This window comes from Theropithecus gelada, chromosome 12 (genome assembly GCF_003255815.1).
Source record: "Theropithecus gelada isolate Dixy chromosome 12, Tgel_1.0, whole genome shotgun sequence".
In the NCBI taxonomy this organism is placed as follows: domain Eukaryota; kingdom Metazoa; phylum Chordata; class Mammalia; order Primates; family Cercopithecidae; genus Theropithecus; species Theropithecus gelada.
The window spans coordinates 54,272,020-54,297,628 of record NC_037680.1 but is presented as its reverse complement, the minus strand read 5'-3'; the positions used below and the strand labels follow the sequence as shown (position 1 = coordinate 54,297,628).

The 25,609-nt window shown below is 38.5% G+C and overlaps 1 protein-coding gene across 3 annotated transcripts in view; it reads left to right on the top strand.

Moving 5' to 3' along the window:
• PDE11A (phosphodiesterase 11A) overlaps window positions 1–25,609 on the top strand; it is a 501,616-nt gene that overhangs the window by 207,046 nt on the left and 268,961 nt on the right. For all 3 annotated transcript variants that reach the window (XM_025405422.1, XM_025405424.1, XM_025405423.1), the window contains 2 exons: window positions 3,869–3,958; window positions 10,853–10,993. In XM_025405422.1, the coding sequence (XP_025261207.1) occupies window positions 3,869–3,958; window positions 10,853–10,993 (231 nt within the window). The remainder of the gene's footprint in view (window positions 1–3,868; window positions 3,959–10,852; window positions 10,994–25,609) is intronic.

The following is a 25,609-nucleotide window of genomic DNA, read 5'->3' as shown; positions in this document are numbered from 1 at the left end:
AAACAAACAACCCCATCAAAAAGTGGGCAAGGGATATGAACAGACATTTCTTAAAAGAAGACATGCATACAGCCAACAGATACATGAAAAAATGCTTGTCATCACTGGCCATCAGGGAAATGCAAATCAAAACCACAATGAGATACCATCTCACACCAGTTAGAATGGCAGTCATTAAAAAGTCAGGAAACAACAGGTGCTGGAGAGGATGTGGAGAAATAGGAACACTTTTACACTGTTGGTGGGATTGTAAACTAGTTCAACCATTATGGAAAACAGTATGGCGATTCCTCAAGGATCTAGAACTAGAAGCACCATATGACCCAGCCATCCCATTACTGGGTATATACCCAAAGGATGATAAATCATGCTGCTATAAAGACACATGCACATGTATGTTCATTGTGGCACTATTCACAATAGCCAAGACTTGGAATCAACCCAAATGTCCATCAGTGACAGACTGGATTAAGAAAATGTGGCACATATACACCATGGAATACTATACAGCCATAAAAAAGGATGAGTTTGTGTCCTTTGTAGGGACATGGATGCAGCTGGAAACCATCATTCTCAGCAAACTATCACAAGAACAGAAAACCAAACACCGCATGTTCTCACTCATAGGTGGGAAGTGAACAATGAGATCACTTGGACTCGGGAAGGGGAACATCACACACTGGGGCCTATCATGGGGAGGGGGGAGGGGGGAGGGATTGCATTGGCAGTTATACCTGATGTAAATGAGGAGTTGATGGGTGCTGACAAGTTGATGGGTGCAGCACACCAACATGGCACAAGTATACATATGTAACAAAGCTGCACGTTATGCACATGTACCCTAGAACTTAAAGTATTAAAAAAAAAAAAGAATTACCAATAAAAGAGAATAATTTTAACAACAACAACAACAACAAAAAGAAGGTAGATCCTAGGGTTAGGCTGCTTGGATTCTAAATTCAGCTTCACCATTTACTATCTAGGTGACATCGTTAAGATTTGTAAACGGTCTGATTTTACTATACTGTACATGCAGGCTAGCAAGTTAGTCTGCCACAGTCTCATGGATGCTGACAGAAGACATGAGACTCCTGGATCAGTGACAAAAAACAGTTTATTACTCACAACAATAGCAATAGTTTGAGCATCAGCATTTTTGCTGGTTCCCTGACTCCAGTAATAGCACATATAGTAGATTGCATGACAGCAGAGGAACCTCAAATGTCAGCAACCCAAATCTTTTATAATGAACAGTGAGCCTGCCTGACCTCTGTCTAGAGGGAGATATTGTCTTTATTATACTGGATAGTAAACACTTCTGTTCTTTGCTCTGAAAGGAGACAGTATCTCTATCTTCCAAGGCTGTTCGTTGTATAAGCATTCCCAAAAGATACAGCCAGTGCCTCTCTTTGCCACATGTGCAGAAACACAAAATATCCATAGAGAATTATCTCCCAAGAACTTTGGGTAAGTTCTTAAAGCCTTAGTTTTCTCATCTGCAAACTGGGATTAATGGTAAAACATAAGTGAATATAAAACAGATATAGTGCATATACAATGCTTAACATCATCCCTGACACATAGCATCATGCCTGACATGTTGACAGAAGGGCTTAGCCAATGTCAATTACTATTATAAATTATTTTTTCTTGAATAAGGTACAGGCATGTTTACTGAATTCTTTGTTTTCTCTAGTAAATAGAATATTGCAGCTCAATGATGTTTCACATTATTTGAATCACCAAAGATTAGAACCAAAAAAGACCATAAACCTGGCATTTATAGATAAGAAAAAGGTTCAAGAGCTTATGTGATTTGTTGCATTTCATACAGCAAAACTGTAAAAATAACAAAGATTATTTGATTTAAAATTCAGATTCTTTTTAATTTCACATAATACCTGGAACTCAGTAAATATTGGAATTACAAATGAAGTGAAGCAAGCCTGTGATATATTAGAAAACATTTCACATGTTCATTTGGTCACTCCCCTCTTACTTGCTTGACTTACCAACCACCTTAAATTTGTCCCCTGAAGGCAAAAATAAATAAAACAAATAAGTAGTGGAAAGTTAAAATAAGTAACCCACATCTCCTCCTTGCTTTTATCCCTGCTATAGTCACTGTCTCCATGGCAGAAAAAAACAAAGAGCCAAAAACAAAACTTCCAGAAAACTACAAGGAAAGTGCTTGCTGTATGTGTAGGTGATATTGAAAGTGGTCCCATTCTGCCTAAAGGCAGGGAAATTCTGATGGAATATCTGGCAGCTTTATGCCAATAGCTTTATCTTGGTTTATGGACAAACTTTCTAAGGCATGAGGGGGAGTAGCAAGAAAGGGGAAAGTAGGGGGTAACAGAAATAACATCTAGTTCCAGAAGGCAATATGTGAAAATCCAGAAAAGGAATTTATCCCAAAAACATCTGCAAAAATCATTTATTTTTGTACCTCTTCTTAATTCTGATCCCATTGTTTCTCTATCTTCTTTAAAAATGAAGTCATAGCTTTAGTTTTTATATGGCTCTGAAATTCTTTCCAGGACTGTAGGTCAGAGTTGGTCATGCCCAGGTAACCAAAGAAAGATTTTAATAAGGACATTCAGTGATAGGGAATGTGAATTACCCTTCATCTTTTGTGCACCTCAAGTCCTCTGCGTAATTACCTTGCACTCCAGGTGATTCTGTTCTGGATGTCCCGGGTGCCTCACAAGTGCTTCCTGAGTTGGTGAGGCTGCCGTCATCCCTCACCCACAGCGGGCACTGCACTGCCCTCTGCTTGATACAGCAGGAATTGTTCTATTTTGCCAGGGCTTTGTACCTCTTCCTAGGGCACCATTGTGTGTGTGTGCGTGCGTGCGTGTGTGTGTGTGTGTGTGTGTGTGTGAGAGAGAGAGAGACAGAGAGGACAGAAAGAGAGACATAGAGAGACTATGATATAAACATGCTTTTTCCCTCTTGCTTTAGAGAAGTCCCAAGTATGTCACTTGTTTCATCTACATTGTGAAGAATTTACGGAAATAGTTCTTTCAGTTTTTACTTGGCGCATTCTGTCTCTCTGGAATCAGAGACTTTGGAGATGAATTTCTTGAGAGTGCAATGCAGTAGTAAAAATCCCTATGCCTAAACCTCCATGATAAGAAAGTCTTTGTTAGGAGTAGGCCCATCACGGCTGGGTGTTTCTGCCCATAGGAGGACTTCTCCATCACAGGCTCCCAGCCTTTCCTCATCAGGCTTCTGCGGAAGCATCCCACCAGTATGATTTGTGTCCAGTTATGTCTACCCAGTGGCAGACACAATTAGAGCTCTTTTGCAGAAGGTTGCCAGGCCTGCTGACCCCACTGGGCCCATCCTGACAGGCATGTTTAAAACTAGTAGCGGATAGGTCTAGAATCAAGCTGAAATCCCTGCTACAGATGTGAATTGTGTGCCATATACATATGTTATACGCCATATGCCAACAAAAGAATTGACTTATATCCTGCCTACCTCCAAATGTGAGTATGGGCATATGCCTTAAATTCCAGGTGTATCACAGTTTGTTTACTTATTTATCCTTCTTTTATCCAAGAAGCAATACAAGCTGCTTTAGGCACAGTTCCTATGTCACAGCCCTCATAATCTGTTGCTTCACTTTATGTCTTCATAGATGTGAATTCTCTAGTTAAAGACTGATTTACAACATCTTTCAGTTAACTTTGAAAAATATTCATTCTGAAGTTAAAATACTAGTATCAACAACTCTCTGTACTCAATCTCTGTAGATGCAAATAAAGTATTATAATCAGGCATATAGAGGAAGTGTGGAATTTAGCGAAGGATGTAGCAGTGTTTTTATGTTTTAATTTTCTTACTGCTCTCTTTGTCCCAGGTTATGCAGATGTATCTTCCGTTTTGTGGAATCGCCATATCTAATGCTCAGCTCTTTGCTGCCTCAAGGAAAGAATATGAAAGAAGCAGAGTGAGTAAATAAAAACATTGTTGACACTCCTCAATACTCTCTTTCTAGTTTCTGTAAGTCATTATGTCTTTTAAAAACAGCCAATGAATGATCTTTGAATAGTACAGGAATCTTTTTTTATTTGTATAATTCTGCAAGGCTGTGGTTGAAGATACACTTTAAGCAATAAGCCCAAATGGAAGTGGATACAAATTATCTGTTGTTATTTGGGGGAAGGGGTACAAGCTTCTTTTAAAAATGAAATTGGCTGGGCACAATTGCTTATGCCTGTAATCCCAGCACTTTGGGAGGCTGAGGCAGGCAGATCACAAGGTCGGGAGTTCAAGACCAGCCTGGCCCACATGGTGAAACCTTGTCTCTACTGAAAATACAAAAATTAGCTGGGCGTGGTGGCGGGTGCCTGTAGTCCCAGCTACTCAGGAGGCTGAGGCAGGATAATCGCTTGAACCCGGGAGGTGGTCACAGTGAGTGGAGATCACGCCACTGCACTCCAGCCTAGGTGACAGAGTGAGACTCCATCTCAAAAAAAAAAAAAAAAAAAAAAGAAAATTAATATCACATTTATACTGTAAGGCCGCAGATAAATCCTTGCTTATTTATGGCTTTGAAGCAATAACACAATTTGGTGATGCTTTTACAACTAAGTTCCTTTAAGAAGCAAGTTATGTTACAAACATGATCTTACCCCCACTTCCCAGATTTTATTTTTGAATTGAAACAATTTTTGGATTGAAACAATTTTTAAATTGAAAGGGTTTCTGAAAGTGCCCCACACTAGATACTTGGAACAATAATGCAAAGACTATTTTATAGTATTATAAAGAAACACTTAGAGAGATCTCTTATACCTTCAGGAGCTACAGATCTAAGTTGCAAAAAAGGCAAAGTCTAGTACTCAAAAAATGCTAAATTATCAAATAGAGATTAAATTATATTATACTCATTCTAATGTTAAATATAGGAAGATTACTGTAACAATTTAGAAATATATTTAACAAAACGATGTTCAAAAGGGTTTGAAACCCTTAATTAATCTGGGCATCAAGTTGATTAAAATTTCATTTGCTAATTATTATGCTTTATGGATATTTTTTATCAGTAAACAGATGAACAGAGTTGACTAATACAGCCATGGTCCTTAGCATGGCATACCACATCTTTTCTCTGATTTGATCTTCTTTTCATCTTTAGCCCCATGTCTTACCATGCTCCTGCTTTCATCTGGCACTCCAGCAATATAGTCCCCAATTTCCAGCAAACAATCTGTTTCATTTGATCATACCTTTAACCGTATTCATCTCTCTGCCTTCAATGCCTCATGTCAATCCCACTCCTTGCAACCACACCGTCTGCCTCACACATTCTTCAGGACCCAGCTCAGCCTTCTGATTAATCTTCCTTTCTACACTTATGGTTTTGCCTTTTATCTACTACCACTATCCTATTATGAATACTTATCACACTGTATTATGATATTTAAGGAGGTCCCACCTCTCCAACTACATTTTGAACTCCTTAAGGGAAGCTTCATGTATGATTAATCTTTGCATTCTTGTGTATGGCACAATTAATTTATTCATTCAACAAGTATTGATTGTGTAGTTCCCTTTCACATGCTGTCTATCCAAATCCCCGCCCTTATGGAACTTACTATTCATGAGAATAATAGATAATAGATAAGAAAACACATTTTTAAAATTGCATAGTATAGGTAGCGATAAATACTGCAAGGAAAAATAAAGTGAGATAAAGGGATAAAGGGTTGCGGAAGGTTGGGTTGGGAGAACGTGTATTTTAGAGGGTGATCAAAAAGGTCTCTATAAGGAGACGATCTATAAGCAGAAAGCTAAATCGAATGAAGGAGCAAAGCCACATGAAGGTCTGGGGAGAGCATTTCTGGCCGTGGAAATACCAAGTACAAAGGACTTGGGTCAGGAGAAAGCTTGGTCAGTGTGTTTAGAGAGCAGAGAGAAAGGGGGGAGTGAAAGGGAAAAAAAATAAAATGAGGATGTGGAGGCAGGCCAGATGGTAGAAAAGCCTGTGGGCATGGCAAGGGCTTTGGCTTTCATTCTGAGTGCAATGGAAAGCCATTAGACGATTTTGAGCTGAGTCTGACTTACTTTCAGTAGAGTTTACTCTGGCCTCCCTGGAGACGATAAACTGGCTGGGGAGGGAGGGAGAAGGCTGAAGCAGTGAGAAAACTTAGGGAAGAACTGTATTGAAGTCAAAAAATAATATAGCTGGGACTAGGGCAGTGAGAAGTGACAGACTTCCTCCAAAATTGGTGAAATCTACGGGGCTTACTGATATGGGAAATGAGTGAAAGAGACTTGTGGCTGGCACAGCTGGCAAGTAAACGGTTCGATACAGGAGTCTAAAGTTCTGGGGAGATGTCAGGACTGGAGATTGAGATTTGGGAACCAGCAGCATATAGAGGCTATTTAAAGCCAGGGATCTAGCTGGGTTAATTTAGGGATGGATATGTAGATGAGAGAATGGAAAGCTCCAAGGACACGCCCAGGAGCGAAAGAAGGTCACTAGAAGGAAGGACAAAAAGCAGATACCCGTTTCCTGGAAGGCAAGTTGGCATCAAGAAGCAGGACCTATTCAACTGTGTAAAATGTTTCCATTATCTATTGAATTGGATATTGTCACGTGAGTCCATGTGAAGAGAGTATACCAACAGGCTTTGTATGAGCAATAAGGCTGTTTATTTCACCTGGGTACAGGCGGACTGATTTTGAAAAAGGAGTCAGCAAAGGGTGATGGGATTATCATTAGTTCTTACAAGTTTGGGATAGGCGTACAAAGTACATTCTTAAGGGTGGTGGAGAATATTACAAAGTACCTTCTTAAGGTTGGGGGAGACTATATCGTATTAGTTAGGGTAGGGCAGGAACAAATCACAATGGTGGAATGTCATCAGTTAAGGCTATTTTCACTTCTTTTGTGGATCTTCGGTTGCTTCAGGCCATCTGGATGTATACGTGCAGGTCACAGGGGGATATGATGGCTTAGCTTGGGCTCAGAGGCCTGACAGATGTCCCAGATTTTCTTCTCTTTTTCTCCTATCCTGGAGCTAGTCTGCATTGTTATTTGTAAAACTTTCATCACTCGTTAATAAAGCAGCAATTTTAAATTAGAAACAATAAAATTACTATAATGTGATTTGTCAGTGCAAGACTCAAGGCACAATTAGTTTTTCCTCTGAGGTGAATGTTCTTGTATATGGATCCCAGAGGCTCTCTCCATGCAATCACAACAAATTGAAAAGTTAAATAATTGTTCAGTTAATATGATCCATCTGAAGAAATAGTCTAGATGATTAAAGAAATAATGTTTTCCCCATTAATAACAGGGCATTTTGCTTGTAATTACTCAGAAAATTCTGATTTTTAATATCTGAACATGAAATTATTGTGCATTGACCCCTTACAGAGATTTGCTGTCCAAATGCCAAATAGCAAGATTCACTTAAAAGTTTTTTCACCTTTTGTTGTTCCTGTTTGCTTTGGGATCATGGAGCAATATGGTCCTTAGCTCTGTTCGGTCTTTCTTTAGAGATAATGTAACCACCCAGTGGGTTCACTTTGCCCACTGCCTAGACAAAGTCAATTTCTCAAGGCAGGGAAATTGCAATAGAGAAAGGTTAATTCACCGAGTTGGCTGTGTCAGAGACCAGAGTTTTATTATTACTCAAATCAGTCTCCCCAGATCAGAGTTTTTAAGGATAATTTGGTGGGTGGGGGAAGGCCAGTGAGTAGGGAATGCTGATTGGTTGGATTGGAGATGAAATCATAGAGAATTGAAACTGTCCTCTTGCCCTGAGTTAGCTCCTGGGTCGGGAAGGTCACAAGATCAGATGAGCCAATTTATCGATCTGGGTGGTGCCAGCTGATCCATCAGGTGCAGGGTCTACAAAATATCTGAAGCACTGATCTGAGGAGCAGTTTAGGAAGAGTCAGCTGTATGACTCCTAAGCCATAATTTCTGATTTTGTGGCTAATTTGTTAGTTGTACAAAGGCATTCTAGTCCCCAGAGAAGAAAGAGGTTGTTTTGGGAAAGGGCTATTATCATCTTTGTTTTAAACAATAAACTATAAACTATGTTCCTCCCAAAGTTAGTTCAGCCTATGCCCAGAAATGAACAAGGACAGTTTGGAGATTAGAAGAAAAATGGAGCTGGTTAGGTCAGCCCAGCGATAATTTTGCAATGGTGGTTTCAATAACCCTACCTAGGATATTTGGTCCTCTTTCAGTTGCTCGGTGAACTGGACTTATTTCATGTTTTTCCTAACTCATTCAAATGCCTTTTTTTTTTTTTTTTTTTGAGGTGGAGTCTCACTCTGTCACCCAGGCTGGAGTGCAGTGGCGTGATCTCGGCTCACTGCAACTTCTGCCTCCCAGGTTCAAGTGATTCTCCTGCCTCAACCTCCTGAGTAGCTGGGACTACAGGTGTACACTACCACACCCGGCTAATTTTTTTTTTATTTTTAGTAGAGACGGGGTTTCACCATGTTGCCCAGGCTGCTCTAGAACTCCTGGCCTCATGTGATCTACCTGCCTTGGTCTCCCAAAGTGCTGGGATTATTGGCATGAGCCACCACGCCCAGCTACTCAAATGCTTTTTTACCTGAATAGATTCAGAGAAGAAATTTTCACGTTTCAGTGGTTTCAGGATAAATCAAATTCATTATTGAAGTTGAAAATTAGTCATGTCCCTGAGATGATGATTAGCACCATGATGAATAGGTGTGAATTTGACAATTCATGAAATCCTTTTGTGAGAGATTAGACTTGAAATTGCACCTCTTTCTACATTCTATTGAATCAAGTGCCCTCTGGGCAATTCGCTGTCTGTGTAATTTTCTGATTGCTGTCTGACAGAAGCATAATATCTACCATGTGTACATAAACTACCATCCTTAAATCTCTGGAAACATCCATGCCATTAAAAATTCCAAGCAAATATTGTTTATTTTTATTTTTTATTTTTCACAAATGCATACCTGACCTGAGCAAACAAACATTATTTCAATGCAAAAAAAAAAAAATTGCAGCTAATTTCTTAGCTGGAGAAAATCACAGGTTACTACAATTTAATTTTTAAATAAGTACACAGTTTTCAAGTTAGAGCTTCAGATTTTTTTCTAAGTCATGTACTTTTCATTCTGCTGTTTAAAAAAAAAATTAATGTGTTTCTTTCCTGATATATAAATATCTAAATGTTCTCCTGGACAGTTTGGGATAAAGCAGTATGTCCTCTTGTGTAGAGGAATTAAGGAGGGTATATATGTATGTGTGTACATATATATTTATTTATATATATGGAGGGTATATTTTATATATGAAGGATATGTATATATTATATATATTTATATTATATATGTAATTTATATATTTATATTTAGCAAAGACTAAATGTAAATTACATATATTTTATATATATATATTTTTAAGAATCTGAACCTTAATTAGCATTCACCTCTCTAATTCTTTCAGAGTTGTATAAGGGATGTGTATTAGTGAAAAAGTCTGAAGTTTGACCAAGAATCTCTTTCTTCCTGATAGTGAGGAAGAGCTGCTTTGTAATTTTCAGAAATCAATGTGCTTTAGAGGTATTCATTATTTATAAAATATTGTTTTTTGTTTTTGTTTTTGTTTTTTGTTTGTTTGTTTTTGAGAAAGGGTCTCACTCTATTGTCCAGACTGGAATGCAGTGGTGCGATCTCGGCTCACTGCAACCTCTGCTCCCTGGGCTCAAGCGATTCTCCTGCCTCAGCCTCCAGAGTAGCTGGGACCATAGGCACATGCCACCATGCCTGGCTAATTTTTTTTGTATTTTTAGTAGAGACGGGGTTTCACCATATTAGCCAGGCTGGTCTCAAACTCCTGACCTGGTGATCCACCTGTCTCGGCCTCCCAAAGTGCTGGGATTACAGGCATGAGCCACTGCCCCAGCCAAAATGTTGGGTTTGTACCTAGTTGCATTGCATAAAAATTACTATAGGAGAGGAGAAATGCCTATAGCTAATGGTTATGTGATTCCTGTGTCAAACTGAAATATTAATAATCAGAATTTAGTTCTAAAGAGTTTATTAAAGTGAAAAGCTGGGAATGGCCAATCCAGGAGATGCGGACTCCAGAGAAATAGGGTAAATGTTCCAAAGTTAAAAGTTAGACTCTTGCTTCTATAGGCACAAAGCAATGAAATTTAATAGGATTTCAGCATTTTCTATACAAGGCTGGTGTATGAGTTATAACAATATAATTAGTTACAGTTTGTTTTCTTTTCTATACAACTTGTTTTCTTTATAGCTGGTTTTCATTTTCTTTCCAATTTAAAAGAGTATATTTAACATTCCATCTTAAGGCACTGTGATGGCCATGGAGTCCTTGTGTGAGAGGAGAAGAGGGAAGTTAATCTGTAGTGAAGATCAACAGTGAAGAGGGAAAGGGTCTTCTCTGGTGCTCTTTAGTAATTTTCAACATTTTACAAAACAATATTGGTAAGGAAGAAGGCTAATCTATAGTGAGAGAAACAAGGGTTATAGTTGACTTGGTTACACCTGCCTCTCAAGTGACCCCTATAATCATCATCCTTTAAGACTCAAAATAATCTAGAATTCCAATAGCTTAGGTTTTGAGTTACTTATTTTCAAACCTGTTACAAGAACTAGCTCTATTCTCAAGTTGTATTTTGCAGTTTAAGCATGTATTCTAAAATTGAGTGATAAAAATATATCAAAACAATCATAAAAGTTTTTAAAATTAGTTACACAAAAAGATTTATTATATTTTATTAAAGCAAAGACTAAATTAAATTTTAAGGAAGAAAAACAACATTTTTTCAGTTTTACATCCACCTAAATACAACTATTTCATCTTTTCTAGGCTTTGCTAGAGGTGGTTAATGACCTCTTTGAAGAACAAACTGACCTGGAGAAAATTGTCAAGAAAATAATGCATCGGGCCCAAACTCTGCTGAAATGTGAACGCTGTTCTGTTTTACTCCTAGAGGACATCGAATCACCAGTAAGTTATCTGTTATCTTTTAAAGTTGAAGACGGTGTAAATAGAATAAAGTTGAGTTTATTTGTATTTAAACTTGTGAAATTGACTTGAATCACTCTCTTCCTGACTCTTCAATCATGAGGCAACTTTTCATAAAACAAGAGTTTATTTTCTTTATGTGTATTTCATTATCATTTTTCAGTCAACTTAGAAACATAGACTTTAAGCTAACAGGGACTTTCTAGATCTATCCCAGGCCTTTGTAATTCCAGATGAAGGAACTAAGGGGTTCAGTGATTTGCCCAACCTCACACAGCTCCATTAGAAGATAAACTCTAGTGTCTGTTTCACTTTTATTTACCTATGAAGGGTAATGCCTTCAGCATTTCTGGGGGTGGATTTCAGTCCAGACAATGTTCCATGGCCTTCGTAAGGCAAGGAGGAAGCAAACAAATGAGTGGAGATTCAGTACCCTTAGCTCTTGGAGCCCAGACAAACTGGACTCGAGCAGATTGGAATGGCCGGTCGTTGCTGGGCTGTTCCCTGCAGCAGGTTTGTCCTGTGGAGGCTTCCAGGTTCTTTCACAGCTGCTGTGAACCTGTGAATTCCGGCACAGAGTAGCCTTACCAGGTGAAGAGGGCCGCTGTTCACTTCCCTGCAGGGGTTCCTGCCACTCCAGAAGGAAGCATCTCATTCAGGACCTTAGGGCTGCCTCACCGTGGCAATTTGTGGCCAGCTTTCTGGTTTTATTAAGCCCTTTGGCTTTCAGGGGGAAATCTGCTGGGTAGATAAGCAACAATATTGAAATAATAATCATCATCAGTCTAAATTCTTGAAAGCTAAATGTCTAAACCCTTGGCAGCAATTTAATATCTTTGCTGAGAACTTGCTTCAAAGATCAGGAATTGTCTAGCAATTAAGAGTTGCTTTAATACCTGACAGAATGTTATTTTGCCACACTTTACTTACAAAAGATTATTCCCTTTGCCTTTAGGTTTATTTTCCTCAAAGAATAAGAACCTTAGGGTAAATTTTGGAGATTCAATAATAAGTATTGTAAGACTCACAATAATGAGTTTCTTTTAAAATCTACGTCTAAAATGTTTAGGAGTGTTTCCCCAGATTTTAGCAGAGATTGGGGCTATTTCTGTTTCAGTCAGTGTGGTTTACACAAACAATAGCCTGGAAAGTATCCTGTGACTGTATAAATCTCAGCCGAACCTTGGGAGAACATGCACACACACACACTCCAATAGCCCATACTTAATGGAGTGCTTTCAGAAACTTTGTGAAACATTTGCATTCATTTAATCCTCATCTTATAAGGTAGGTGTTATTATCACCCTATAATAATTTTATAGATGAGGAAATAAGGCTCAGAGAGTTTCGTGACTTGCCAGTCACCTCCACTGCCTGACTCTAAAGCCCCTTAAAGGATGGGAAGCGGTAGGGGTGCTCATTAGTACCTGGCAGGTTTCAGGGCCACAGAGAAGCCCCCATTAAACAAAGGCAGGAAGGGCAACTGTTGGGGCTTTGGCTTCCAGGATAATCTGAACCACCCCAAGGTCCCTGTGGGAGCAAGTGGCCGGGGGTGAGGGTCAGGGGTAGGTAGGCTGGAATCTGGACACAGGCAAACTCATTGTTGGCTAGCTCACTTGTAAACAGATATGAAAGCAACTTAAACCATCTAAGGGTGGTCATTCTTGCTAATCTTCTAACTTGAACTCGTTTTTATGGTGTGGTCTAACTCTGGCAAATGACCAAAAAAGTATAGATGATGGAAGTTGATATTGAATGTAGGGGCAGAGCTGGAGGGAACGGTAGAAATAGCAATATCTTCATGGTATGAAGTAGGGAGAGGAGTGGTCAAAAAACACCATCTAGTTAGGGTAGATGGTACAAACGATAACAGCACTGGCTGGTATTCTACTGAAAGTTCAAAAGGCCTCTTTGCTATCACTGCTGAACACTCTAAGACTAATGTTGGGGCAGAAAATTCTGGAACACTCCTCATTATATCTTCTCTTTTCTTACCCACCCCCCTCCAAAGTGATATTGATGGAAAAACCGAACTCCGTAAAATATTTGATTTTTGTTTTGTTTTGGTTTTTTGATTTTTTAAATTCTAATGTTCTAAATTTTAATTGATAAATAATAATTTTATGTATTTATGGTGTACAGTGTGATGTTTTGATACATGTATATATTGTGGGATGATTAATTAATATATGCATCCCCTCACATACTTATTTTTTGTGGGAAGGACATTTGAACTTCACTCTTAGCAATTCTGAAATATACATTGTTACTAATTATAGTCACCATGCTGTGTAATAGAGCTCAAAAACATATTCCTTCCGTCTAATGAAACTTGTACACTGTGACCAACAACTCTCCACTCACTTTTACTTTTAGCCGCTGGCAACTACCATTCTACTTTTTGCTCCTATGAGTTCAACTTTTTAAATTTTAGAAATAAGTGAGATCATCCAGTATTTGTCTTTCTGTACCTGGCTTATTTCACTTAACATCCTTCAAGCTAATTCATGTTGTTTGAAATTACAAAATTTTATTCTTTGTAAAGGCAAGATAGCTTTTTTTTTTTTTTTTTTTTTTTGTTGTTGTTGTTGTTGTTGAGACGGAATCTCGCCCTGTCCCCCAGGCTGGAGTGCAATGGCGCAATCTCAGCTCGCTGAAACCTCCATCTCCTGGGTTCAAGTGATTCTCCTGCCTTAGCCTCCCGAGTTGCTGGGATAATAGGTGCCCACCACCATGCCCAGCTAATTTTTGGGGTTTTGCCATGTTGGCCAGGCTGGTCTCAAACTCCTGACCTCAGTTGATCCACCCGCCTCGGCGTCCCAAAGTGCTGGTATTATAGGTGTGAGCCATGGCGCCCAGCCCAGAATAGCATTTTTTAAATGGATAAGTGTTTCTATTACCTTGTGTGTTTTACAGACTTATTATTGAAAGTTTCCTCTGTCATCAGGTCCCTCAAAGCACCTCCAGAAAAGCATCTCTTGAAATATGAAACTCACTCCTTTTTTTTTTTTAACTTTTATTTTAGGTTCAGGTATACATGTGCAGGTTTGTTATATAGATAAAGAGGCTTTTTCTGAGCTAATATGAGTGACTGTGGCCCAGGGGAAGTACAAACAAAAGAAGCCTTGAGTAAGTGGTCCCAAGGTAGTTGGATCGCAGTTTGGTTTTATACATTTTTTGGAGGCAGGAGTTACAGGCAAAGACATACGTCAATACATGGAAGGTATATATTGGTTTGGCCTGAAAGGGCAGGATATCTTGAAGCAGGGACTTACAGGTTATAGGTAGGTTCAGAGATTCTTTAATTTGCAATTGATTAAAGGAGTAAGGCTCTATCTAAAACTCAGAGTCAGCAGAAAGGAATGTTTCAAATTAAGGTAAGGATGCTATGTAGCAAGATTGGTGGCTTGCAGGAATGACTTAACCCTTCTTTGCCTTACATGTGTTAGGTCTTGTTTATAATTTGGTATCTTATTGCCAGAATGAGTCTGTTTCATGAGTCTATGACCTCTATTTGAACATTAATGCTGCTCAGCTGTGTATGAACTCCAAAACGGAGGGCAAATAATGAGAAGGCTATTTGACTTTCCTTCCATTTATGGCCAGGAATTCAGTTTTTAAGGTTTTTCTTGGGTCCCCTTGGCCAAGAAGGGGTCTGTTCAGTTGGAGTAGGACTTTATTTTTAGTTTATAGTGAGAATGAGCCCCTCTAACACCATAGGGATGAACTCTGAAAGTAAAAGTGAACCAGGTGAAAAAAAATATTAATCTGTTCAGTATTGTTCCAGAAGCTGTAAAGACTTGTTGGCAAGTCTGCTGCCTGTGGAGGTGGTAGGAGAAGTTTGGGGTAAAGGTATCTATTTATGTGGCATCCCCAGCAGAAAACCTACCAATGCTGGGCATTCCTTTAATACACTTCTCACCAAAGGCTTCTCAAAACTTTAGGCTTGTAGATGTCACAGTTCTGTGCACCACCCAAGTTGTGCAGTAGAAATTATAGAAAGGAGATGAGAAACAGTCACGCCACATTCAGGAGAAGAAGCCAGGATAAACAGGAGAATGTTTATCTCTGCCCCCACATTCAATGTCAGCTTCCATCATCTGTACTTTTTTGGTCATTTGCCAAAGAGTTAGACCACACCATAAAAACGAGTCCAAGTTAGATGATTAGCAAGAATGACCACCCTTCTAATCTACTGTATTAGAAGATTTTCAAACTTGACAAAGTTATTTTTACTGGAAATGTTTCAATAATAAGTATATTTTATAATAATAAAGGAATCCATATAAGATCTCCATATTACCAAGCAAATCCACAGTTCAATTATACCTTTTCCATATTAATTATGACCTTTCTTTCTTTCTTATTATCAATGAACCTATCACTAGCAGGATGCTTCTTAGACAGTCTTCATCACCTCTGATGCCCCTGGTATTTATGATAAACACCAAAGAGCTTTTTCTTATGCAAAGTGCTAGTTCCATTTTTTAGGTGTGTTATAACCAATAATTATCTACATAATGTAAAGCAAAAATTTCAGGAAAAAAAGATTGATATCAAGGGGTTAAGGGAAGTGTCCCTGTCCACACCCCTCCCCAACTTGACAGCAAGCATGTGGTATGTTACTTCAGGGGAGGAATGACTGAGAATACGGGAACAGTTAAATGGAATTTTAAGTTCCAAAATGGACTTTTAAAATTTATAGCAGGGCTTTGCACAGTAGCATGCACCTACAGTCCCAGCTACTCAGGAGGCTGAGGCAGGAGGATTGCTTGAGCCCAGGAGTTCAAGGACAGCCTGGGCAAAATAGTGAAACACCACCTCTGAAAATCAATCAGTCAATAAATAAATGAATAAATAAATAATATAAAATTTATAGCAGGGTTATTCTGGAAAACCAAAACTTTTTCCTAAAGGCTTGAATGAATCAGAACGTAAAATTATGAACAAAACAGTAGAATGGAAAGAGAATAGATGAAGCCGTAGACTATCCCATTCTTGGATTGCCTGGACTAAGGGAGGAGAATCGGAGAGGAGAATAAGAAATGTGAGGTCATCAGTCTTCCTAACCTTGCTCCCAGACTCAATTCTCCGTATAGTGATGGTGGTGGGCGTTGGAGAGCGGGTGGGGGGAGTTGAAACTTCCCCTAGACACCATGGCAGGAAAAATAGGTGACAATGTCAGAGGCGTTAAGAGGCAGTGAGAGCCTGACAGCTTTTCTAGAGTCCCGAAGGAGCATGAGAGGCAAATGCAGCTTTCCCCATTTCCTGGCAGACGTTAACAGAGGGAGGGCTGGGGCCTGAAGAAGCCTAGCTGTCAGGATGAGGAAGGGACAGGGTTGTGACCTGGTGCTGGAGGGGCTGTGGATATTTATGCATATCCAGTGTTAGGAATGACTATGCTGAGGGCCAGCAAGGCCTTCTTATCTCAGAACAGAGGCCAATCTGCTTGAGCGGGTGACTGCAGACCTGCCGTGTCTCTTCCAAGCACCTGGAAAGGTGCAGGTCACCTTGGTGAAAATTTCAGTATTAAATGAGTTTAAATCTGAAATGACTGAGAAAACCTGAAGTGGCGGATTTAACTGGAGTAATCTCTTTTGTATTCTGTCAATAAGCAGGCTTGGGGTCAAGCAGATAAATTTAGTTGAATTATAGAAAAAGAATATGTTTTTTTTTTTTTTTTTATAGCTGTATCTGTGAACTTTTAAATCTATAATCAATATGCAAATTATATTCTATAATTAGTTATCTTGTATTCAATCCACATATGTAACAATTAGATAGATGGGGAGAATGATGTATTATTCTATAAATGTTTTGGAAGCAAATGGCTGGCAATTTGGGGAAAAAAGAACCGTAAGAAGCTGGATTTCTAGTTCATATCTATAAAAATATAATTTTTATAAAAGGCAAAATTATGATTCATATAAATATAAAACAAATGCAAGCTGAAGATTTTTTAAACTCATTAATGTATGAGAGAACCAATATGATGTTAAAATCAGTCCAAAGAGTACTTGAGAAGTTAGGTATTTATGGGCAATGTTAGGATACAATTTCAAAGTTAAAAACAACACTGGTAAAGACAAAACTAAGCCATAAACTATAACCTTCAAGATTATCTTTTCTACTGGAGAGAATCACTTGTATCTCTACCAGAGAAAGGTACAAGTTAACATGTAATTTCACTAAATCTGGAGTCTTTTATCTGTATTAACCAGTGAGAGGAAGGAACTAAGTACATGTCTTAGATCAGAAATCGGCAATGTTTTCTGTAAATGCCCACATAGTAAATATTTTAGGGTTTGCAAGTCACACAGTCTCTATTGCAGCTACCTAACTTTGCCCATTATAACGCAAAAGCAGTCATAGACAATATGTATAAAGAATGAGCATGGCTGTGTTGCAATAAAACTTTATTGACAAAAATAGGTAGTAGATCAGATTTGACTAGCAGACAAGGGTTTACAGATCACTGTTCTAGATAATCCTTTGCCCTCTTATAACATTGAAAAATGAGTACTCAGCTTTTTGCCTTATTTCTGTAATGCCAGTGTAAACTTCACATGAATCAAAGATTTAATGTTAAAAAATCAAATGCAAAAATACCAGTTAATATGTTTTATTCATTTGGTAGGTAAAGGCTCATTAGAACAATCATTCAATTCTGATGAGAATAAGCACTTTCAAACAGCTCTATGATTTTTTTCAGCCATCAGATTGGTAAAGCTTGAAAATAATTGTAATAACCAGTATGAGTATGGGAATTAGAAAATTGACTTTCTCGTTACTGATAGTGGGAACTTAAGTTGGGATAACTTTTGTGGACATCAGTTTGGTAAAATATATTTGGAGATGGAGTCTTGCTCTGTCACCCAGGCTGGAGGCCCAGGCTGGAGTGCAGTGGCGTGATCTCGGCTCACTGCAACCTCTGCCTCCCGGGTTCAAGCAATTCTCCTGCCCCAGCCTCCCGAATAGCTGAAAATATATTTTAACTTGAAAAAGGGATAGGCTTTGCACCCAGCAACTCCTCCTCTTAAAATTTAGAATAATGAAATGGATGGAGACCAGACCAAACCGAGTATATAAGAATACTTATTGCATTCCTATAGTAGTGTATTTAGTACTATATAGTATATTATATATATACTATAGTATATTATATATAGAGTATATTATATATGTCCTATATAGTATATTTCATATAGTAAATAATTCAAATATCAATATATTTATATAATGAAATTCTATGTAGTGTTTTAAAACAATGATATATGTCTATATTCATAGAAACAATGTCTTTGATACAATTTTAGGTGAATAATAAAGGGGAGAAACAACATATATAAAAAGCTGTTTTTATCAAAACATGGGTATATAAATGAGATTACATTTTCACAACCATTAAATTGAGGGAGCTTTAAATTTTCTCCTTTTGAGTCATATTTTCTTGTATCTTCTCTTCCAGGAACAGTCATGAGTTTATCATCTCATGGAAGGAAAGGGCAGGTAGTCAACCTCTTAGCAAGAGAACAAACTTAAAAGTCAGGGTGCCAGGAGAGAGGATTTGCTAAATGGATTTATCTTTTCTTTTAGCAATTAAAGACCAATCTGAACACCAGGACAAGACATGCAAACTCCGTAATCCACAAAAGAAGTACTCATAACCCCATGCCACAAGTCATCACTCCACTTCCACCTCATATAAGGTTGGGAGGGCTGCTTAATTCAGTAGCAACTAGATAAGATGAAGTATTGAATAAAAGGCTGAGTGAGGTTACTTGCCTTCAGCCATCTTGGGCAGAGCACAATGTTCACCAAAATAAGTCACGTATACTTGCTTGAAACAGTAAGAGCAGATGCCTGGGCAGGCTCAGGGATGTTTCTTGAGTCCTCCTTGCTGCCATAGATTGGCAGAAGGGGTGGCCAGGGTGAGTGGAACAAAAAAAGTTGCAGACAAGTCATCCTGGAAACAAGGCTGTTGATGTATCAGGATAAATGGGAACATGAGTGGCAAGTCACCCTGCAGCTGCTTATCTTGGCCAGCTGAAGAGATTTAAAGGCTAATTCATTACACGAAAATATCTATGTCATATTGGACTTCACAGTAAGCATAGGAGACTTCTCACCAGGCAGAAACTGAAATGGCTGCTCAGAGCAGAGTGTTGGTGAGAAAACACTCAAAGATAATAGACTGAAATTCAAATGCAGCCACCCTAAATCATTCCTCTGACTTCGCCCTCCCTGTCCATTATTCATTTAAACATTAACACCCAACAAAGAACCACCAGCATGGGGCTCATGCAAAGATACTATAAGAAAAAAAGTAGGAAGGGATGTGAAAACAAAAGCCAAGTGAAAAACACACACCAGAAAAACGCTTAAAGTTTTCCATGAAATGAAATAAAAAATAATAAGATCTCTCAGGAAAAATAAAGTTGTTCAAGAAAGAGATACAAATGCTTAAGGAATAAATGATAAGCAGTATAAAAGATAAGAAACTGGGTTGGTAGAGCTTAGAAAAAAGTAGAAGAAAAATATGTAGCTGCACAGAAAGGAATACTACATTAAAAACAAGAAGAAATAATACTTCTAGGGACACAAAATTGAAAATAAAATGGAAAATAATAAAGCATTAAAAAAGGAGAATGATAAAAATGGAATCAGAATAACAGAGGTCCAAACTAAGGATAATTGGCAACTCTAAAGAGAACATGGCAAATGGAACAGGAAAAAAAAAACATTCAAAATTATAACACTAGGACATTTTACTGAAATAAAGGCAATCTTGGATTTACAGACTGAAGGAACACACCATTTCAGGCAAAATTGATACCGACTGCTTATCATTGAAACACATTTGGTGTTAATAGACTTCAAAGTTATTGGAAAAAGCATATTGACATTTACACACAAAAAAATCAAAGCACCTATTGCAGGAAAATTCATTCTGATGTTAGACTTCCTAGTCGCAGTCTCCTGTGCTAGAGGACAATGGGCAATATCTACAAAGTCCTCAGGGAAAAAAAAATGTGACCCTCTAATTTTAACTCCAAAATTTAAAGCCAAACTCATAGACAATTACACAAGCTGTGGAGAGATATTTTCAAACATGCAAAGAAGAGCACTATAATGTTGTTCTAAGAAGCCCTTCCTGAAAAATATGGCAGTTTGAAATCTAGCCAAGCAGGTGATGAGTGGGGAAGTTGGGATAAATAAGATGGGTATTGAGTATTGAACATATTTAAATATCGAAGTAAGGCTAAAAAACAATGGAGCATATACTTGTAGATACAAATGTAAACCTTATATTGTAAACTGTAACAATAGTGCTGGTTCCCCATGTTCTCCAAGGTCCACAAGTGCAACAGGTGGGTGTGGGCCTGCACGTGTACTGGGTCATATTACAGAAGAGGTCATATTACAACACTGTGCTTGGGAAATATATCCCTTTTTTATTGAGTGATATCAAGCCTGGTGTTTGTCTGGGGAAAGATGTTACTTCATCTCTCAGGTTTGCTCACTGCAAATACAATCCTGAGAACTGAACTAACGCCTTGCAGTCCTGACCTGCATGGCTTGGTTTTGTGGATTGCCTCTCTCAACAGGTATCTTTGGTTTTGTGGAATATTTTAATTTTAATGTGTCAAATTTATTAACCTCCCTTTTGATTTGTGCTTTAAAGGTTTTGTTATAAAAATCTTTATCTACCTTTAGTTATAATGGCATTATTGTATATCTTTTTATATTCATTTGGTATGCATGGTCTTTTTTATCAATCTAGAATTTATGTTTTTGTGTGGAGTATAAAGCAGTATGTGTATAACCAATTGTCTTAGAACTGTTTTGCCTCCACTTTGTAATGGCACTTCAAAATTATAGCATTTCCATATACACCTGGGTCTGTTTCTGAGCTCACAATTTTGTCCTGCTGGTCTATTTGTTTATTTCTGCACCAATATCTGTCTGAATTTCTGTAATTTTGTAATGCATTTTGATATCTGATAGGCCAAGTCCTCAGTGCTGTTCCCCTTTAAAACTGGGTTGCTTATTCTTGACCTGTCATTCTTCTCTAAAATTTTAATAGCAGCTTAGCAAGTTCCACAAAAACTCTGTATAGATTTTGATTGAAATTGATCTAATTTATAGATCAATTTGGGTGACTTCTGCAAGTAACAGAATATTCAAGGGCAAGTGTCGTTCACACTGAGAGCATTTATTAACTTACATGACTAGAAGTCTCCAGGAGGTGGTTCTGGGGATGGCACAGCAGCCAGATGATGTGATCAGGGATCCAGTCTCTGTCCACTGCCCTCTGCTTGTCTCAGTAGTTGGCCATCACCAGCTGGCTTTTCCCTTTATAGTGCACCAGGCAGCACGTCTGCACATAACTGTGTTCAGAAGAAAGAGAAACTTATTTTCACATCCCTCTCTTTTCTCTCAGGGAGCAAAGTCCTTTTTGTTTGTTTGTTTGCTTGTTTGTTTGTTTGTTTGTTTGAGATAGGGTTTCACTCTGTCACCTAGAGTGCAGTGGCACCATCACAGCTCACTGCAGCCTTGACCTCCCAGACTCAAGTGATCCTCCCACCTCAGCCTCTCAAGTAGCTAGGAGTTCAGGTGCACACCATCACATCCAGCTAATTTTTTAGAAATGAGGTTCCACTAGTTGCCCAAGCTGGTCTTGAACCACTGTGCTCAAGCAATACTTCCACTTTGGCCTCCCAAAGTGTTGGGATTACAGGCATGAGCCACCGCACCCAGCTGAGGAAAATCTTTTTTTTTATTTTTATTTTTATTTTTTTGGAAGGGCTTATCCAGCTAATGTTTCCTAAGACCCCGTTAATCAAGAATGAAATGTCGTCCAAGTCATCTATATTCTTAATACTTTTCTATTATTCATCTATCAGTCCCTGATGACAGGTGTGTTCCAATTTTTAGCTTAACAGATTCCTCAATATTTTTTGTCCAATTATGTAGGTTGTTGATTTAGTTGTTAGTATTAATTATGTGTTTTTGAATTGGGGGTTGCAGCTGATTTTGATGGGAGAGTGTTTTTGTTTGTTTGCTCGTGCCATTGCTTTCTTTCTTTCTCTCTTGCCCTCTTTGCTACCTGTCTAATAGTTTGCCCAGCTCCCTGACCCCAGTCAAGAACCAGGACCTATTCTGGTGGCTCAGATTTCCTGCTATGTAGTAATATTACACCAAGCTGGAGGCAGCTTGGTTTAGTTTCTTGGGGTGAAGCTGGGTCACCTGTTACCCACGCCCCAGCAGGAACTGAAATTCCGACGATCGTTGCCAGCCTGTTTCTGGACTTGGAGTTCAACAGGCCTACATGTCTTCAGGCTTGTGAGTTTAGAGATCTTTTCCCTCCTTTCCCTTCTCCTCCCTACCCCTCTCCTTTTCTTCTCTCTTCCTTTCAATCTCTAAATGTCTTTCTGATTTCCTCTGTGTTTTATCAGTCTTTGCTCTGCTTTTGGAAGAGATCAGATGTGTAAAAGCATGAACTTATAGCACCATCTCTACTGACATTCTATATACTTTTATAGTTAGAAAACAAAACAATATCATTTCAGGAAAATAAAAGTTTCTCCCTCCAAAAATAAGTTTTATTTCTATTTTATTAGGATAATTCCTGAAAACAAAAGTTCTATTTGTATTTTGTGATTCTAATACTAAAAAAAAACTGCTTATTGCAAATTTATGTTTTATGGCCTCTATATTTGAAGGGAATCAGGGAGAAAAAAATAATTCTGGTTGTAGAAGCCTTGATTCACCAAGATCTTAACTCTGCGTTTAGAAACTGCATTCATGGTCTTTAAGCTGGGCACTCGGATGTAAACTGTTCAGTTTACTGAATGGATGCCAAAAATAGAAGTGAGAAATGCCGTTCTAGCCCTTTCTCCTGACAAAATTAATATTTTGCTCCCTTTTGCTTCTCTTAAGTGTTTCAGTCCATTGATTTTAAGTGACTTTGTCAATGGTATTTTCCATTAGACTGGGAAGAAAGAAAGATTGCTCCATAGCTGGCTGCTGCTGTTAACATTAGGAACTATTTAACTCCTTGAACTGAATATTCCCAGCTTACTATTATTCCATCCTATGAACCTGTCTAAGCAATTCCTATCACTTCTCTTAGTTCTTTCCAGCTCAGGCATTTACTATTATTTCTATTTCTTTTTGTGTGTAGTCAAGGAAAGTGAATGTAGACGTTTTAATCTTATGTCCTAAGGCACTGTCTCAAGTTCTAGTTTTTACAAGTGTTCTCTTCTCATGGATCATCCTGATGGCTGGCAGCTATTTCATTGTTCAGAACTCTACAAAGTACTTTCTAACTAAGCTTATAAATACCTGGTTAGTGTCTGGAGTTTCTTTACAAAACTGTGAAGCATAAACTAACTAGGCACACTTGTTTTCTTATATCCTCCTTAGCTCTTTGGTCCTTTCGTAAATATACACACAATTAAGCCAGTGAACTAGATGGTCTTCCTGAATCCTACACTCAAGGGAAACAGATGGGGTGAGCATCCTCCGATTGTTCTGGGGGCAGTCTGTAATTCAATGCCCTCCTTCTCAAGTGAGTTGTAAAAATTGCTTCAGCCTTTCCTTTCTATATCACTTACTTTCCATTTCCCTACCTTTCCTTCTTTGATTTTCCTTCTCCCTGTAAATAAGCCCACGTAAATTCAGTTTGATTTTTGCTCCAAGTGTTTTTCTAGTGTGCAAAATGGAGAGTATTAAAAAAACTCCTCTGATGATAACCCAAACTATTATTGTTATATACACAGTCATCCCTCAGTATCTGTGGGGTGTTGGTTCCAGGACAGTGCATGGATACCAAAATCTATGCACACTCAAGTCCAGCAGTCAGTCCTGCAGAACCCACAGATAAGAAAAGTCAGCCCTCTGTATCTGCAGGTTTCACATTGCCCTGAATGCTGTATTTTCGACCTGCATTTGGTTGTGGATGCAGAACCCATGGATAAAGAGGGCCAATTTTATTAACTGAAAAAATTTGCATATATACTACTATATATATATACACACACACACACACACATCATTAATGTATCATATTATTTGTTCATACATATTAACTCATTTTATTAACTGCATATAGTAAATAAACTCACATCATTAATCATTTATATGTTAAATATACATACATATGCATATATATATATATAAAATCTCCAACTACTGAATCCCTAACCCCACTGGCTATCTCCATTACATCCCATCCCAAATCTTCTCCACCTCTGATATTTCCTATTTTAGACAATAGAATCATCACCATGTAGTAAGTAACTCAAGCTAAAATCCGTAGAATAGTTTCCTAGTCATTCTCACTATTCTACATTCACTTGTGTCTATGATCTGTTGCTTCTACCTTGAAACATCATTTCTAGCCCTTCCTTCTCACTCCTTCTACCACCTTCTTCACTCTGTCTTTACTGATTTCTCACTAGGACATTTTTCCTCTGACTCATTTCTTGCTTGCAAACAGGGCACTCTTCTTTTCAATCAATTACCGCTTCTTTTTAAACATGCACTGGCCTCTCATATGATTCAAAACATTGGTAATTGTCTATTGCTTGTATAATAAAGCTCACACTGCCCAACATTCAAGGCCCATCACTTCTGCTTCTAACTTAACTTGCGGTTCTCCTCTCTAGTCCTCAGCCTTGCTCCATCCTTTTCTTCATCTCTACCCCACCTCCCCATGGTCAGCCTATGCATATATTAGTCTATTAGCACAAAAGATACATATCTTTGTGCAAATAGTCCCAGTGAAAGACAAAATGCACCAGACAGTGAAGATCATTTCATCTGGCTATTGCAATAGGGAGAATGCTCATTAATGGGAAACATCTCAAAGAAAAAGAAAGGTACTTGGGGTTTCACAGGAGCATATAGACAAGGGAGTTACCTACATCATTCATGAGCCTTACAGGAGTCATGAGGAAGGATGGAGAAACGTCTTATTTTGGAATGTGCTAGGGCAGGGTGGTCTGTTGAGGATAGCCAATTCTGGAACAGTGTTAGGGAGATTTCTTTATAATTACTATTTTGGGGGAGCACAGAGCTCAGGTAAAGTTCAACATTGTCAACTCTACTGGCTATTCTCTGGAACCCCTCCACTCCCCAACTATCTATGGTTGGTCTTTCTGTCTTTAGCTCAGTGCCCTTGAAGGCTGATCTTTACTTACCACACCACTTGGGCTCTCTTGTCCTCCGGCTGCCAGTTGGGTTTGACAAATAGAAGGTATGAGCAGAAGATTTAAGGGCCAGAGGAGTGAACGACATTGGGTGCAGTTATTTTCCTTATTCCTTCTCTACCAGTTCTAGGAGTGGCTAGATCCTTCCATGGCCTCTCTTCACATGGATATCAAACTCACCTCCAGGATCTCAAAATCACACTTCCTTTCTTCCCTCCCTCCCTCTTGTGTAACCTCAGACCTAGGAGGTTACACAAGACCTGCTTTCCAAAGTTGCTAGTCCCTGGGTGCCTCACCATTCCTTATTGGGTTCTTTTCACCCTACCCACACTTCCATAGCTTTCCCCTTTTTTGAGTTATGTTCAGTTAAACTCTCAGAGTT